The sequence below is a fragment of the Hippopotamus amphibius genome, chromosome 2, assembly GCF_030028045.1.
Source record: "Hippopotamus amphibius kiboko isolate mHipAmp2 chromosome 2, mHipAmp2.hap2, whole genome shotgun sequence".
Classification (NCBI taxonomy): Eukaryota; Metazoa; Chordata; class Mammalia; order Artiodactyla; family Hippopotamidae; genus Hippopotamus; species Hippopotamus amphibius.
Genome location: NC_080187.1, coordinates 35,662,843 through 35,679,158, shown reverse-complemented (window position 1 = coordinate 35,679,158; position 16,316 = coordinate 35,662,843). Strand labels below are relative to the sequence as shown.

At 46.0% G+C, this 16,316-nt stretch overlaps 1 protein-coding gene across 1 annotated transcript in view; it reads left to right on the top strand.

The window, feature by feature from the left end:
- Positions 1-13,554: 13,554 nt before the first annotated feature.
- LOC130844310 (stimulated by retinoic acid gene 6 protein-like) overlaps positions 13,555-16,316 on the top strand; it is a 55,022-nt gene continuing 52,260 nt past the window's right edge. Inside the window, 2 exon segments of the mRNA XM_057720617.1 lie at positions 13,555-13,595; positions 14,044-14,184. Of these exon segments, the coding sequence (XP_057576600.1) occupies positions 13,555-13,595; positions 14,044-14,184 (182 nt within the window).

Below are 16,316 nucleotides of genomic sequence, written 5' to 3'. Positions count from 1 at the left end.
GGGGTCGCTCTGGTAGAGCAATGATTGGGTGTACGGTCTCCAGATCCGAGGCTGGCTCCAAGTACTATGCCACTTAATCCAGAAGGATGCGCTCTTTTATTTTATTTTGCATTTAGTAGTCTTCTAAGTTTTATTTTAGGAAGGGGATATATAGTTTAAAATTTCAAAGTTTACAAATGAATATAACTATGAAAAGAGGGCTTCCCTTCCACCCTAAGTTCCAATACCCAACTCAGCTTCAAGAGGCTACACCTTTTATCAGGTTCTTGGGTATCTTTCCAGGAATTTTGTATGTTTATAAAAGCATGTATGATTGCATAGCCCCTCCCTTTAAACACACACAGGCGCGTGCACACACACACACACACACACACACACACAAGCATGCCCTACACATTACTCTGCCCTTGGTTTTTCTACCCACGGTATTTCCCACAGTTTCCCCACCTCTTACTATCTCTGAGATCGAGGGTCTTGTAAATACAGTCAGTGGAGCAAAGTTTAACTGGCGTTCCCCCCCCTCATAATGCTACATAAAGTAGCGTACATGGTGCATCTCACAGTCAACAGTGACTGGTTGTGATGAGATGGTGATACATTTTGGACTGTCCTTGGACATTTTAACTTTGCAAAGTATTTAATTGCACAAAAACTGTAGTTATTTAACCAGTTGTTTTCAGTACTTTTGCTACTGCAAATAATGCTCTGATGTCCTGGAGCACACGCAGCAGTGTATCTGTGGCTTAGTGGGGTGTGTGTGTTGGGAAGACTCAGCAGAACAGGTTCTTTCAGTCAGATTTTTATTCCTGTGGCCCCTGTGCTTGCTCAGAGTCAAACTCTGCACCGCATCCATGGACCAGTCCTGGCAGGGGTCCCAGACAAGAAACCCAAGGGAGTCTTGATTGCTGGAGTTTAATGTGTGGCCAAAGGAAGACATTGGATGGAAGGAAGGACTTGCTGACCAGGCTTTATGAGTGGCTTTTCGTGCCTTCACCCCCTAACCTTCATTTGCCCTGTGCTGTTTTCTTTATTTTCTGAAGTTCTAGAGATGGAGGAAGTCTCTTGGAGTCTGGGAAGACCAACTACAGCACTCTTGAGTGGTGTCCATTTTGCTATTCAAGCCCAGTTCCTTCCCAGTCTGTGGCTTTCGGGAGATGTCCTTATTCCCAAAAGGAGCCCTTGCAGAGGCCACTGTATGTGGTGGTCAGAGCAGGGCCAGCTCTTCTCTTACAAGCAGAAACATAGAACAGGTACAGGCAAGCACCATGGGTGTGGTGGTAGATAGTGATAAGGACTAAGTATAATAATGTTGGTATAGCACTCAACATGGCTCTCAGTACTTATTAGCAATTGATTTCAGCTAGGAGGCTGCTGTCTACCTGGAATGGTCTTTAAAAGTGCTCTTACTCCTTGACCCTCTGCACTCTTCTATGAATCTCTCCTAAGGAAATATCACAATGTGTGAAGATTTCATCCTGGAGTTGGTCACTATAGCAAAAAATTGGAAACAACCTAAATGCCCACTGATAGGCAGTGATTAAATAAATGATGATATATCCAACAATAGAGGAATATTTGGGCATTGAAAATAAGGAAGGAGAGGTAGCTAAATTGAAACAAAAAGATGTTTGTAATATATTGTTTAGTGAAATAGCAATGATAAATTGCATGTCTAGTATTATGGCGTATTTGTAAATATGTGGTTGCACATATGTGCAGAAATTCAAGATTGTTTAATGATGTGAAGGAAACACTTATAATGTTAAACAGAACAAAGCAGGGCTTGAAAACAAAAATGATAAGCTCCATGCTGCTTTTCAGAAACATCCTTCCTAGTGGGTTCAAACTTTCAAATGGGCATAGCTCTCCAAACTGAGAATGGACTGCTTCAGGGGTAGTGAGCTCCCTGTCAGTGGAGGAGTTCAAGGATGGCAAGGGGTGTGGAGGGGATCAATACATCAGGGACTGGGTGAGAGGATCTCTAAGTCCTTCAAACTGAGCCACGGTTCCCATGGTACAGTTCCTGACCCTGACACCTGGGCTGGACAAAACATGGTCGTGATTGGCAAATAAATGTACACAGTAATAATTTGCCAGCTTTTAATGCAAACATTGAGAGTGCAGTAATTGAATGGTGTCATAATGATGAAGTTAATGTGTGCTTAGTGCAGGTTGGGATGCACAATCACAGAGGCATGTTTACAATGATCTACATGCCTTTTAAGTAGTAAGAAGAGCATTCTGTAAGTATGACTCTTTGAGAATTAAAGCAGAAGATTCATTTTCCAACAATAAGCCTGTGGTATCTGGTCAGAGAAAATATTCCAAAGCTTAGAAGGCGATAGGCATCCATTTCCTTTTTTTAAAAATTAATTAATTAATTAACTTATTGGCTGTGTTGGGTCTTCGTTGCTGCACACAGGCTTTCTCTAGTTGCGGCTAGTGGGGGCTCTTTGTTGTGGTGCGTGGGCTTCTCATTGCGGTGGCTTCTCTTGTTGCGGAGCATGGGCTCTAGACGTGTGGGCTTCAGTAGTTGTAACATGTGGGCTCAATAGTTGTGGCTCACGGGCTCTAGAGTGCAGGCTCAGTAGTTGTGATGCACGGGCTTAGTTGCTCCGCGGCATGTGGGATCTTCCTGGAGCATGGATCGAACCCGTGTCCCCTGCATTGGCAGGCGGATTCTTAACCACTGCACCACGAGGGAAGCCCAGCATCCATTTCCTTTTAAAAGTTGCACATAGCCCAGCGAACTCTGGTTCCCAGAGTGCCAGTTAACACTGTGGACAACACCTGTGGACCCACAGGATTATGGGAAAATTGGAGATGCATTCTCCTGGCGGGGAAGGGGGTTGAGGCACCTCTGCCATGTGGCAGGTATGAGCTCCCATGGCATGAATGTCTACCTCCTCTGCTCCCAGCGGGTACACAGAGGAGGCTGGCTAATGCCTTACTCAGGGTAGATGCACACACACCCAGCAGCTGCTGACATGGGTGTGAATGTCCCAACCTATTCACTCCTCCCATGAACGTAGATATGAACGGCAGGCATTCCCCACCCTCCAGGAGCTCCATGTGCAGCGGAAGAGGAGAGGGGCTTATGTGAGCAGAGGGCCCAGCATCCACAGGCCATACCCTTGAATCTCAAGCATAACAGGCCAGGCATAGAAGGTCCCCACCCAGATTATGGGAATATGAAATCCCTGTCTCCAGGCCTCCACCGGGCTATTCCAAAGTAGAAGGAGAGGTGGGTTTCCAGAGGGAAGCCCGTGAATGAAGGGTGGGAGTTTTAGGGGCACAGATTTCAATCCAATACTGTGTAAGAGGGAACACAGCAAGATGTAGAGCTCTGCAAAGATGCGGCATCGATGCTGGGCAGCCCAAGTAAAATGATAGAGGGCTTTGCCCCCCTGCCGGAAACAGAGAAAACAGCTGTGAGCAGCCACTGGGGAGCATTTTCCAGTGTGGAGCTGTGATCCTTGAGGGGGGTTGCACACAATGTGAGTTCCGCATCTACCCAGGCCTTCTTTCAGGAAAGGTTTTCCAGGCCACAGTACCGGGAGGTGAAGCCCAAGCAGATGGTAGAAGGTCTCCTGGACAGAAGAGGCAGAGATCAGAGTTCAGGGCTCAGGCAGCTGGGTTTTAAGGGGAGGCAGCCACAAAAGAGGGAGGGACCACAGAGAGGGAACCCTGGAAGTCACTGCAGAAATTCCCTTTCAACCTTTGGCTGTTCCTGAACCACACAAGTGCAGGGTGAGACCCGAGGCCCCGCAGAGAGCAGCTGCTGGGGGGCTGCGGGCTGGGTGGAGATGCTGGGGCTTACTCAGGCCCATCCAGAATGGAGTACCCCTGCCCACCAGGACCCCTTCCCCAAGCTCAGTGACACTAGGCAAGCAGCTACCCGCTGCAGAGGTGTGAGATTCAGCTCCAAGGGCTCCTCCTATATGCTACTAAGTTTAAATAATTCCAGCCTTTCCCTTTGTTGTTGTTGTTGTTGTTTAATGTTTATTTATTTGGCTGCTCTGGGTCTCAGTTGCGGCATGCAGTTTCTCAGCTGTGGCATGCAGGATCTATTTCCCTGACCAGAGACTGAACCGGGCCCTCTGCATTGGGAGCGCAGAGTCTTAGCCACTGGACCACCAGGGAAGCCCCTCCCTTTGTTTTTCTAGTCCTCATAGTGGTAGCTGCTTCCTGCAGTTGCTACATCCAAATGACCTAGTTAACGATTCTTTATGTTAAATTCCTTTTTTCCACCTGATTAGATCCTAAGTGGGGTGGTCTCAAGAAACAACCCTCAAAGATGGGTCACAATCAGAGGAACCAGAGAGCTTAACTAGAAATAAGCACCAATAATAATATAAATTATTTACTAAAATAGTAAAATTTATTTTTTATAGCTGCAGGGTCAATATTACTGAAAATGATATAAAATTTAATTGTGTAGATTGTGTAATTACAATGTAAGTCCAATTTATAGCCTTGCGAATCTCTTGTGTGAAAGTTAGGCCATTGATAAGGAAGGAGTGGGAACCTGGATTTTGATTGATTAGCCTGAATTATAGCTTGGCATAATCATTTCTGGTAACTAAATCATAAAGTTCTATCAGGGCACCCATGTCAGTGGTACTATGCTGGTCAAAATTTGAGACTTCAAAATAAAAAATTTGTCATATTTGTGCCTCTGAAAAAAAAGAGAGAGAGTTAGAATGGGGATGTCTGGTGGGCTCAGATGAAGCTGAAAGTCTGGAGCCTTCAAGTTATTCTGAGCCTCCCCTGCCAGTGGGAGAAGCTTGCCAGTTGTGTGTGGGAACGCTCACTTCCCTTGCTTAAGGACCCAGTGTTAAGGTCACCCAGGGCAGTTGCCTTGCAAGGGATACCTTTTCTCCTCAAGACCTAACCCAGCCCCCTCTTGTGGCCACTAGACCTCACAACTGGCATCAGAGCTCCACATGCTCAAGCAGGGCAAGCACAAAGTGCCATCTGGGAAGATACAGCTTCTACACTGAAAGGATGGCAAAATTTTGCTAAATTACACTGCGGCATCCTGGGGAGTATGTGCAGGAATGGATTCTAAGGGTGTTAGAGCAAGAAGGACAGTTGAATACATCCAATAACAGTTGAATTTATTGATACAGGTGCCTTGCCTGAGATTATGGGCTGAAAGTGTTGGTTGTACAGCTGGTTATGACTACAGTTTACGTAGCTGCTTGGGTGAAACTGAGACTCACTGATGAGCATCTTGCTTAGTGTTATAAAGGAAGGAATCAAAAGGCTATGGGAGGTGTAGGAAGAGATTTATTGTTGACAACCTTCACACCCATCCACCCTCCCGCTACATGCTGCAAGGGGGCCCAGAGGGCTTTCCTTTCCCTACAACTCTGGGGAATTCATTAGTGGCAGGAACAATAGTATCCTTGAAAAACCCTGCGGTGGCTCTCCTCTGTCGGTCACATATGAGGATGGGAGATGCCACCATTGAGACGGGCTCCTTGAATCCATTGGGGATGATGGGATCCCAGAAGAACAGAGGTCAAGTGCAGAGACGTTGCAGGGTGCAGGTACCATAATGGGCAAAAGGATGAAGTGGACATCACAGTGTTTGACCTACAGGGATTGGCCTTGGCTAGTTGTCACAGTGTCCCTAGGAGTGAAATAGATGGGCCTCCTACTAAAAGGTTACTTGCTCTATTACAGTAGGAAAAACTCTTGGTCTCATGTCCAGAAACCAATTTGAATCATCATAGAAGAAAGCCATGGTCTCTTATCCAGGTTCAGACTTCATCTGGACACGGAGCCCCTTGTTGGAAGAGGAGGTCACACCCCCTTGAAGGACTCTATAGAAATTCTAGAAATCTTCCTCTAAGCCCCCTCCTGAGGGACCTGTGATCTTGTACTAGAGTGGTCCACTGCAACCCACAGTCAAAGTGGGGCCTTACAGCAGTCAGGGCCCGCGTTCCAATCACAGTGAACCTGCCTGTGGTTACTTCTCCAGGTCCTGAATCGACTAGACACACTTGGCAACTGGCAGGATCCCAGCATCGGTTCTGTGACACATGGAGTAAGGTCTGTTGTTAGAGGCAGGAAGCCCCTGGAACTTTCCTTTTCTGCCAGGAGAGTAAAACAGCTGCCGCCAGTTTCCTTATAATTGAAAGAGGAGTCACCTTGCCAAAGGGAGCATTCATTCTTAGAAGGCAGCACCGCCTAGTATCACGTGAGGAAAGCGTTGCCCTCTTTTAACAAACCTTTGGCCCTGCTCCTTTCAAAGTAATAATGTGCCTTTATTGTGCTAAGGAGCATTGGGTCCCTTCCCAAACCAGGATCAACAGAAAAATAAGCTTTTTTTCTTATTCTCAGGTGACTGCCCTGTTGAGGAGGGGGAGGTTCTCCATTCATCTTGCTACAGCACATCCCTAATTCATACATTCCTCGCTTCATTCTTCATTCCGCAAGCTTTTGGGGGCCTACCCATGCTGCCAGGTCTGTGCAGGGCACAGAGGGGGCAGGGATAGAAGAGCGGACCAGGCTCTTGAAGAAGGCAGGGCAGATGGGAAGCAATTTCAGTGCAAAAAACGCACCTACAGAAAAGTGCTCAGGGAAAAGAGAGTCAAGGAGATTTTCTGGAAAAGGTACTTCCTCAACTGGGTCTTTTTTTAATGTTAATATTTAATATTAATTATATTAATAATATCTTATGGAAAAATCCAAACAAATTTTTTGGGCAACCCAATACAATTTTTAAAGGTTACATTCCATTTATAATTATCACAAAATGTTGGGCGTATTCCCTGTGCTGTACAATATACTCTTGCAGCTTATTTTATACCCAGTAGTTTATGCCTCTTACTCCCCCCACCTCTCTGTGTCGTCCCTGCTCCCTTCCCTCTCCCCACTGGTGACCACTAGTTTGTTCTCTACGTCTGCATGTCTGCCTCTTTTTATAGTCACTAGTTTGTTGTATTTTTCAGAGTCTATGTAAGTGATATCATACAGTATTTGTCTTTCTCTGCCTGGCTTATTTCACTTAGCATAATGGTCTCCAAGTCCATCCATGTTGCTGCAAATGGCAAGATTTCATTCTTTTTTTTATGGCTGAGTAGTATTCCATTGTATGTATGTATATACCACATCTTCTTTATCCATTCATCTGTTGATGGGCACTTAGGTTGCTTCCATATCTTGGCAATTGTAAATAATGCTGCTATGAACATTGGAGTGCATGTATCTTTTTGAATTAGTGTTTTTGTTTTTTTCAGATATATACCCAGGATTGAATTGCTGGGTTATATGGTAATTCTATTTTTAGTTTTTTGAGAAAACTCCATAATGTTTTCCAAAGTGACTGCACCAATTTACATTCCAACTGACAGTATATGAGGGTTCCCTTTTCTCCACATACTTCCAACAGTCAGCTGGGTCTTGAAGAGCCAGTAGGTACTGCCTGGAAGGATAGCAGAGAGAGGGCACAGTGTGTCCAAAGGCATGAAGACCAGAGAGAACAAGGCATAGTCAGCAGCAAGGAGAGAGCTTGGGGGATGGGGGTGGGGGTGCAGAGGCACAAGGGGCCAGAGAGGGCAGTGAGGGCCAGATCAACAGCCGTGCCCAGCCAGTTGAGATGCTTGGAAGCATGGCATATCCAGGCTTGGCCCCTGTAGCTCAGGCATGCATTGTTGCCTAAGACTGACACTTTAAAGGTGGAGGGGAGAGGGACAGCACATACCCATCGAGGAGGCAGAGGATGAGTCTTTTAGGAGAGTCCTTCCTAGTTCTCTGTTCTTCCCTTCAGCATCTTTTCCCAGGGCTTCCACCAAAATCCAGGGTTTGTATAGTAGCCAGCTGTGCAGACTGCCACCTTGTGGACAATACAGGGATTACAGATCTAGAGATGACTACCTCATTAATTAGTTCAATATACTGTAGTATTTCCTAATAATTTTTTAAATTAATTAATTAATTTTATTTACTAGCTGCATTGGGTCTTCGTTGCTGCACATGGGCTCTCTCTAGTAGCTGCGAGCGGGGGCTACTCTTCATTGTGGTGTGCAGGCTCCTCATTGTAGTGGCTTCTCTTGTTGTGGAGCACAGGCCCTAGGCGCATGGGCTTCAATAGTTGCGGCACGTGGGTTCAATAGTTGTGGCTCACGGGCTCTAGAGCACAGGCTCAATAGTTGTGGCACATGGGCTTAATTGCTCCATGACATGTGGAATCTTCCCAGGGCAGGGCTTGAACCCGTGTCCCCTGCATTGGCAGGTAGATTCTTTACCACTGCGCCACCTAGGAAGTCCTCCTAATAATTTAAATGAGCCAAAGTGCTGGGATAAGATGCCCTCGGTTTTAGGGGAGGACAAAAATGCATACAGATGATCACCAAATGCTCAGATGTGTGTCTACCTGAAGCAGTGGGGTTGGTAAGAATATCAGGGAAGGCTTCGCAGAGGTGACATCTGAGCTGGGTCAGGTAGGAAGCAGGGTGTTTAGAGATCGCCTCTGACATCCTCATTTTACAGAGGGGGTGACTGCAGCTCAGGGTAGGAAGGGACTTTCTCAAAGTCACAGAGCGCTTCAGGTGGGTGTCCCAGGCCAGGGCCCCCTTTCCTGTGCATGGTTGGCCTCCAGTTGAAATGGGTCCCCATCTTGGTGCCGGAAATGGCCTTTGCAGGATCTCATCTGCTGCTCTTCTCTGTCCCTGGGCAGCCCCATCCCAACTGTTTGTCCAGTTTGCCTCCTGCTGCAGTAATCGCTTCCTTCTGTCTCTGCATTCCGCCTATGTAAATTGCAAAGCACTAAAACCCTCCCCAGGGAGGACACTGTACCTAACGCAGGATCTTGGCTGACCTGGGAAGAGGGCACAAGGTATGACTCTAGGGCATCTACCCTCAGGGACTACCATATTTCTCAGCACACAGGTACTTTGTAAATTTTGTGACCTGAATGAATGGGTGAGGGTGGGGAGGGGAGGTGGGTGGCACCTGAGAGGTCAGTCAGATGTCTTGTGGACGTCTCCAGAGCTGAGTCTAGCTTGGGAAGATAAATTGGGGTCAGGTCACAAAGGTCACCGAATATTCATCCAGCAAAGGAGTTAGTCTTTCTTCTAGCAGCAGGGGGAGCCAGGCCTGTTTGTGACAGAGAAGGGACAGGATCGGAACATAGGATAGTTTCATTCTTTCTCAGAGCGAGAAATATTGTCGCTAGTCAGGGGGCATACCCATCGATGTTACTTAAGGAAGAAATTGCACTAGGTCTTTCAGATATCTTGGTTGTTTGTTTCTAAATTAAATAATTAAGCCATGTGTCTTTAGGATAAATAGAGGATGTCATGTGATAAGCTGCCAACGCTCGGGAAACAAGCATGGCCTTTGTGAGGCACTGCTGATTTTCCTTCTGTCATGTCTCCAGAACGCTGGACCCTGACAAACACAGGGCTCAAGCAGAGTAAGGCTTCCTAATCTGGGTTCTCGTGTAGTCAGTCATCTCTTTCCTCACGTTCTGCCAACAGCAGCACAAACGTGGTTCCTGGAAAGAGGTCTTTAGTGGAGTGCTTAAGGCTCTGTTCTATTAAATGTTTTTATCAATAACCTGGATGAACTCAGCGAAAGTGTTCAAATGCCCCAACGCTTCAAAAAGGAATTAGTGTACCTTGGATAGAAGAAGCAATGTTCGAAAAGGCTCGCAGAGGTTAGAATGGCAGAGAGAAATCGTGTTGAAATGTCCTACAGATACACGTCAAGTTCTCCATTTAGATTTGACACTAAAATGAGAAAGCATGAGAGGGGGAAAGTGAAATGTATTATACAAGGTTGCCTCCAGGTTCAAAGGGGCCAAGTCTGGAGCATGGTAGCCACTTAGAAATGGTTCCTTATTGCTGTGACTGAGATTGCGCTGAACGTAAGCCTTGTAGAACAAGAGTCTTAGCTTTCCTCCCACTTTAGCGTGGCTGCCTTCCTAACTCCCCTGGACAGTCAGTGGCAATTCAATAGTGACTCTTTCTTAATGGTGTGAAGAGAGGAATTGTAGGATTGTGAGGGAGACCACCAGGAGAATCCAAGAATTTAAAATATCCATTTGAAGCCTGGGCAGTGGAGCCAGGAAGCACCTGGCAGATGGACACAAGAGACAGCATCTCCCTGTGCCTGAAGGAGAAGAGCTTTGCAATGCTTTTCTCTGAATGATGTGGCATGGATGTACGGAGGACTGCTTCTCCTGGGAAGGAGAGGGCCTGGTTTCAGAGAAACACATAGTGTTTCTTTGTTTGCAAGTGTCCAGTAAGAGAGTTATGTTGCACTCATCCTCATATTTCCCTGTCTTTTTCATTTTTCTTTCATCATTTTCAACTTTGAAAACAAGCATCTGTGGGATCTGCCTTGTCTCCCAGACGTCATGTTGAATCAGGCAGAGTCATGGCTTCCAAGCCACTGTGATCTAATAGGGGAAATGGGACTTGGGATGTGACCATGTGCTCCATCCACATTGCAGTCGGCACTTGGCAGAGAGCAGGTGACCTCTAATCGCTCGTGTTCATTGAGGGCCTTCTGTGTGTCAGACGCCCTCCCAAGCATTTTATGTTAGCTCAGTTCAACCTTGTCTGTCATGAAGTAGGTGTAGCTTGTCTCAGAGAAAACTGAGGATCAGAGGGGTTAACAAACATATTGTGGCCAAAATTACAGAGTCCACACTCTGAACCACTGCCCCAGGCTGCTTCTCCACAAATATGTGCTAAATGGACAAGTAAAGAGGGCCAAAATATGTGCCATAAAAGAGATTTAGGCCAAGCCAAGAGAAATGAGTGCACCACGGTGATCAGGATATTATGCCAGGTGTTACACTTGCGGTAGGACTTAGTGAACAAAAACTATGGTGAGAAGCAGAGGTGGGAGGTGCCATTCTAGGCAGGAGTAAAGGGATCCAGGTGGGCGAACACAGATGGCCTGAATTGGAGGTCATGGTGCCCGTTCACTGCCTCCAGGACCCCCTCCCGCTCCATGAGAACTGATTAGCCCAGGGGTATCATGGACTGAATTGTGTCCCCTGCCCCAACCTCCAGTACTTTAGAATGTGACTTTATGGGGAGATGGGGCCTTTAAGAGGTAATTAAGTTACAACAAGGCCATTAGGGGGGCCTGATGCAATCTGACTGGTGTCCTTATAAGAAGAGATTATGACATAAAGATGCTAGGGTGCAGGTGCGTAGAGGAAAGGCCACAAAGTCCAGACCTTGATCTTGGACTTCCAGCCTCTGGAACTGTGAGAAAACAAAGTTCTGGTTTAAGCCACTCAGTATATGGTATCTTGTTTTGGGGGCCCTAGCAAACTGATACAAGATGTGTAGGAGTGAGCCAAAGACAGGAAGGTGTAGACTGGCTGTGACCACCTGGAAAAAAAGGTGAACTAGGGCACATCTTTTCTCTTAGCAGTTAGAACTGGGGAACCCTGGGAAGGAGCCAGTGGACTTTGGGGGTAGATGTAGGATATCATGAACTAAAGTCAGGATTGTAGTGAGTTAAAGCCCCAAGAGAGCAGAAAACCTAAGGAAGCAAAGGGGCTGAGCCAGAGAGAGGAAAGATTGAAGAAAAAGGTGAAAAAGGAGAGAGACAAGGGAAAGACCCCTTGGCCACAGAGGGGAGGAACCTTTCCCAAGAGCGGCTTCAGTCTCCAGTGTCTTCCCTGGCTGGGCCCCCGCCCTTGCAGGGGAGTAATTGGAAACCCCTTTAACTCAAGGCAACTTGAGTGGATCTCTGTTCCTTGCTCCCTAAGGGACCAGAGTAACATGAAAGGCCATGTTTAGGGATGAATAGCAACTTTGAAAAAATAAGATGGAAACCAGTAGAGATGAGGCTGGAAAAGAGGGTTGAAGCAACTTCCTGGAGGGTTTGGAAAACCAGGGTTGGGACTGCAGACCGTGGAGGATGTTTGGCAAGGCTGAGCTGTGCTTTAGGGAGACACTTCTCTGCACTGGGCGTGGAAACTGGAGGCTGCAGGGCTGATAGAGAGCTCTTTTTATGGTCCAGGCAGGAGGTGGTGAAGGCTGCAACTGGGATAGTAGCAGTGTGAATGGAAAGGAAGTTATATGGATTAGGATAAGGACTGGCTACTGTAACTCCAAAGCATATAATGGCTCTAACATGATAGACATTTATTCTTTATTTGTGTAAACTCTCAAATGGCTAATCCTGGTCTCCTCAACTGTTGAGGAGTGTTTAGGGACCCAGGCTCTTTCCATGTTGTGGCTCCACCATTCTGAACACCAACTCCAGGCTGGCAGAAGGGAAAAAAGGAGTGAGTCCTCTGACACAACGGTGAAGGGATGGATAAGAGCCACCAGGAGGCAGAATGAATGAGGTGAGAAAAGAGGAGGAGCCACAGACAACTCGCGGGTGATGAGAGTGTGAGGGTGCGGTTAACTGGCCTGGGAGCTGATGGATGCAGTGAGTTAACAGACAATGACACCTGGGGTCTAGTTCCCATTTGGCTCTAGATGATCATTTGGGAACAGGGTGGCCATTTAGAATCCATGCGCCATTCTGGTAACTGGGAAATCTTAACACACTTCTCAGCAGCAAGAATCATGCACTGCCCTGATCAGGACTTGACCATTCCTTAGCCTCCTGCATCTCTCTGAGTGTTATTTGGTTCTCGGTCCCACTGACAAGTGCTCAGCTTTTGTTCTTTATCTCAAAATCAGACTCTTGAAAGAGATGACCCTCTGGGCAGAGTCTCCATCACAGTTGATAGATTGATGTGGTTTATGACTGGCTGCTCTTGGGTCAGGCACTCAGCCTGGGGCCAATGAGCAGTGCTCGGGGGCACAAAATCCCATGGCATCAGCATGGATGCTCACGCCCTTGGCATAGTTCTGTGGGCATGACAGGCTTTCTGAGGCTTGGCCAGTCCTGTTAGTGTGCTTCCCTTCCTTAAGCCTCTTTCTTCCTATCCTTAAAATCAAGAGCTTAGACCATATGATGCGTACGCGTCCTCCACATTCTGTGCTATGTTAGCTAGGGCAACATTAGCTGCTGTAACAAATAAGCTGGCACTTTCCTGGCTTATTACAATAGATCTTTATTGCTTGCTCACGGACAGTTGGTGTGGAGGACAGCTTCCTCTACGTGGTGATTCAGGGACCTAGGCTCCTTCCATCCCATTCCTTTATGGCAGTGGCCCCCAACCTTTTTGGCACCAGGGACTGGTTTAGTGGAAGACAATTTTCCCACGGACCGTTAGGGGGTGGGGGTTGGTTTCGTGATGATTCAAGCGCATTACATTTATTGTGCACTTGAGTCCAATTATCATTACATCCACTCCTCCTCAGACCATCAGGCATTAGATCCTGGGGGTTGGGGACCCCGGCTTTAGGGCCTTTGAGTCCTAAACCAACAGGAGGGGAAGGAGAAGGTAGAAAAAACACACTTGCTTCTTAACTGTCTTAGCTCAGAAGTAACACACATCACTTCTGCTCATATTCCATTGATAGTCTTGGTCCCATGTTTGTTCCTAGACTCCCAGGTGGGCTGGTGGGTGTGCCCCCTGGCTGGACAGGTCCTTGCCAGCAACAGCTTCACTTTATGGCAGGGGAGCGGGAATTCCTGGTGGACAGCGAGACCTGGTTCCACCACATGGATGGGGTTCAGTTTTCAACTTGTCTCCAGCCCCTTCTCCCGGCAAATGGCCTTGTTTCCAAGGAGAATACTGAAGCTAGTGGTCCCAGTTTCCTAGTTTATTGCCTTGAGGCAGAGTCCTACTTTATTGCCTATAATCATTCTTACAGCTAGCTGAAGAGGCCTCAACTGCTGGGCAAAGCTCCAGGAGCTCAAGGAGCCAGTGCCCACAGCCAGTGGGTGCTAAAAGAGACAGCAAGAGTCTTGGAGAGAGAAAATAGGCGGGCAGTTCCTGCTTTTGCGTGAGAAAGCATGGGAAGGGCAGAAGAGCAGAAGAATAGCCAGTAGTGTTCCCAAACAAGGAAGGAGTCCACCCACTTGCTGTCGTTTCTCTGGTAAATATTTGACTGGATGTTTGCCTTTTCACTGAGGTTTTTTTTTTTGGATTCTATGAAGGGAACTGGGCAAAACATCAGAATATCAGAAGCAGCCATCACCAAGAGGACAGAGGAGTGCAGAGAACAATCCAGAGAAGCAGATTGCTCACTAGAGCTGCAGGCAGTGCTTTTCTACCGAGATGCTTTCGCCAAATGCAAGGTGAGTTATTAGAAGAAGGCTTAAGACAAGTCATGCTGGACAACTGCATGTTCCTGACAACTTTCTTCTTTTTTTAATTGAAGTATCGTTGATGTATAATATTAGTTACAGGTGTACAATGATTCACAATTTTTAGGTGAATACCCTCCAAATCCATCCATGTTGCTGCAACTGGTAAAATTTCATTCTTTTTATGGCTGAGTAGTATTCCATTGTCTATATGTACCACATCTTCTGTATCCATTCATCTGTTGATGGATACTTAGGTTGCTTCCATATCTTGGCTATTGTGAATAGTGCTGCTATGAACTTTGGGGTGCATGTATCTTTTCAAATTAGTATTTTTGTTATTTTCTGATATATACCTAGGAGGGGAATTGCAGGGTCATACGGTAGTTCTATTTTTAGTTTTTTATGAAACCTGGCAACTGTCTTCTTTGCTATGGTGATTCACAGAACTGGGAGGAGGGCATGGTTTTTAGCTAATCTGTAGGCAGCTGGCACAGAGGAAGGAACCATGGATAGGTTCCTGGGCCAGTGAATCAGTTCCTGCTCGTCTTCAGTTTGGAGCCACAGAGTGCAGTGGGAAGAGCCCAGATACGGTGTTAGAGGACCTGTCTTGAGTCCTGGCTCTATAGTGTCTAACAAATCTTAAAGCCTCATTTCCCTCATCTATTAATCAGGTGTAATAACCCCTGTCCTACCTAACCCACAGCTTTGTGAAGATCATATGAGAAAAGAATGTGAAAGTACTTTGAGAGCTGTAAAGTCCCATCTAGATGTCAGGAATTAAGCATTCTCACTCAAACATATAAACTTAAACACATCATCTTAAATGATCCCAGAACTAAAAAGGCTGCTCAAAAATAAAACAAAAATTAGAACCATTGCTTTCTGGTGTCATACTGTTCTCCGTTTAGATTGTTAAGGGATGTTATTGTGGGGAAGGAAAAATAATTTTCCCTCTACCCTTCTAGGTTCTTGACTGAGACACCCCCATAATAAAAAGATTAACAGGAGAAAACCAAACAGAAGTTTAATAACATGTATATCTCTGTATACATGGGAAATACTCAGGAAAACAGAGTAACTACCCCAAGTGACTGAAGCTGTCACCCTAAATTACCATCTTCAGCTAAAGACAAAAGATGATGTTGGGGGTGATGTTATAGGAGGGTATCAGGAAAAGCACAGTAAACAAGCGTAAGGTTGTTATGTAGATTTAAATGATTGTTTTCTACATTGATAAAGAGTTTCTAGAGATAAGGTCATCTTACCTTGTCTACCTTATCTATCATTCCTGGTGCAGTGAGGAAGACACACGTACAAATAGAGATTTCCCGTATACATGTAAATGTCTCGTACAAAAGCTCCATTTTCAGAGCTTCCCCTGTGTCTGCAGTTTCTTAAAAATAACCATCTTAAAATAATCCTTATGCCAAAGTGGCATATCTTGGGGTGATAAATTCTGCCCCCCTTCATCCCGCCTTTGAAACTCCAAACAAGTTTCACAGTCCAGAAGCTGAGTTGACAAATTGCTCCATATCTCATTGAACCTGTCTCAGTATTGACAATAGGTCAGTTCAGTTAAACAGTTGTGTCTCATTTCAGGAGGTGGTCCTGCAGGTGGGCTCCCAGAGTTAGGCCTGGATGGTGCAAGCGGTCAGGTATTTAATAAGAGGCATTTCTATGGAAACAGAAGAAAACCAAAGCTTAATGGTTGGAGAAGATTCTAAACTATTTACTGAGCCCAGGAGGCAGCCAGTCATGAAGATTTCTGTATGTTAGGGCTGAAACATCTTTTGCAGTTTGAATGTCTCTGATGATGTCATTAGGTGTTCAGTTATACTTTCTGAGTGGCCCACAAAGCAACGGGCAGAAATGATGTCTAAACATGAGCTGGTATGGTGATTTCTCTGAAGTTTATATTGAGCCATTCACATTCAGTTTAGAGGGTTTCAGGGAAAAGGACAGCTTTTGTTTTCAGTGATTCCAAGTCAAAAGGGTGGGAGAAAATTGGAAACATTAGTTTGGAGATTTGTAGCCAGATATTTGAGGAAACTAGAATTCAGGATCCAGTCCAGTTTACAGGTAGAAAACAAAACCTCAAAGACAATTAACAGAACTAGACT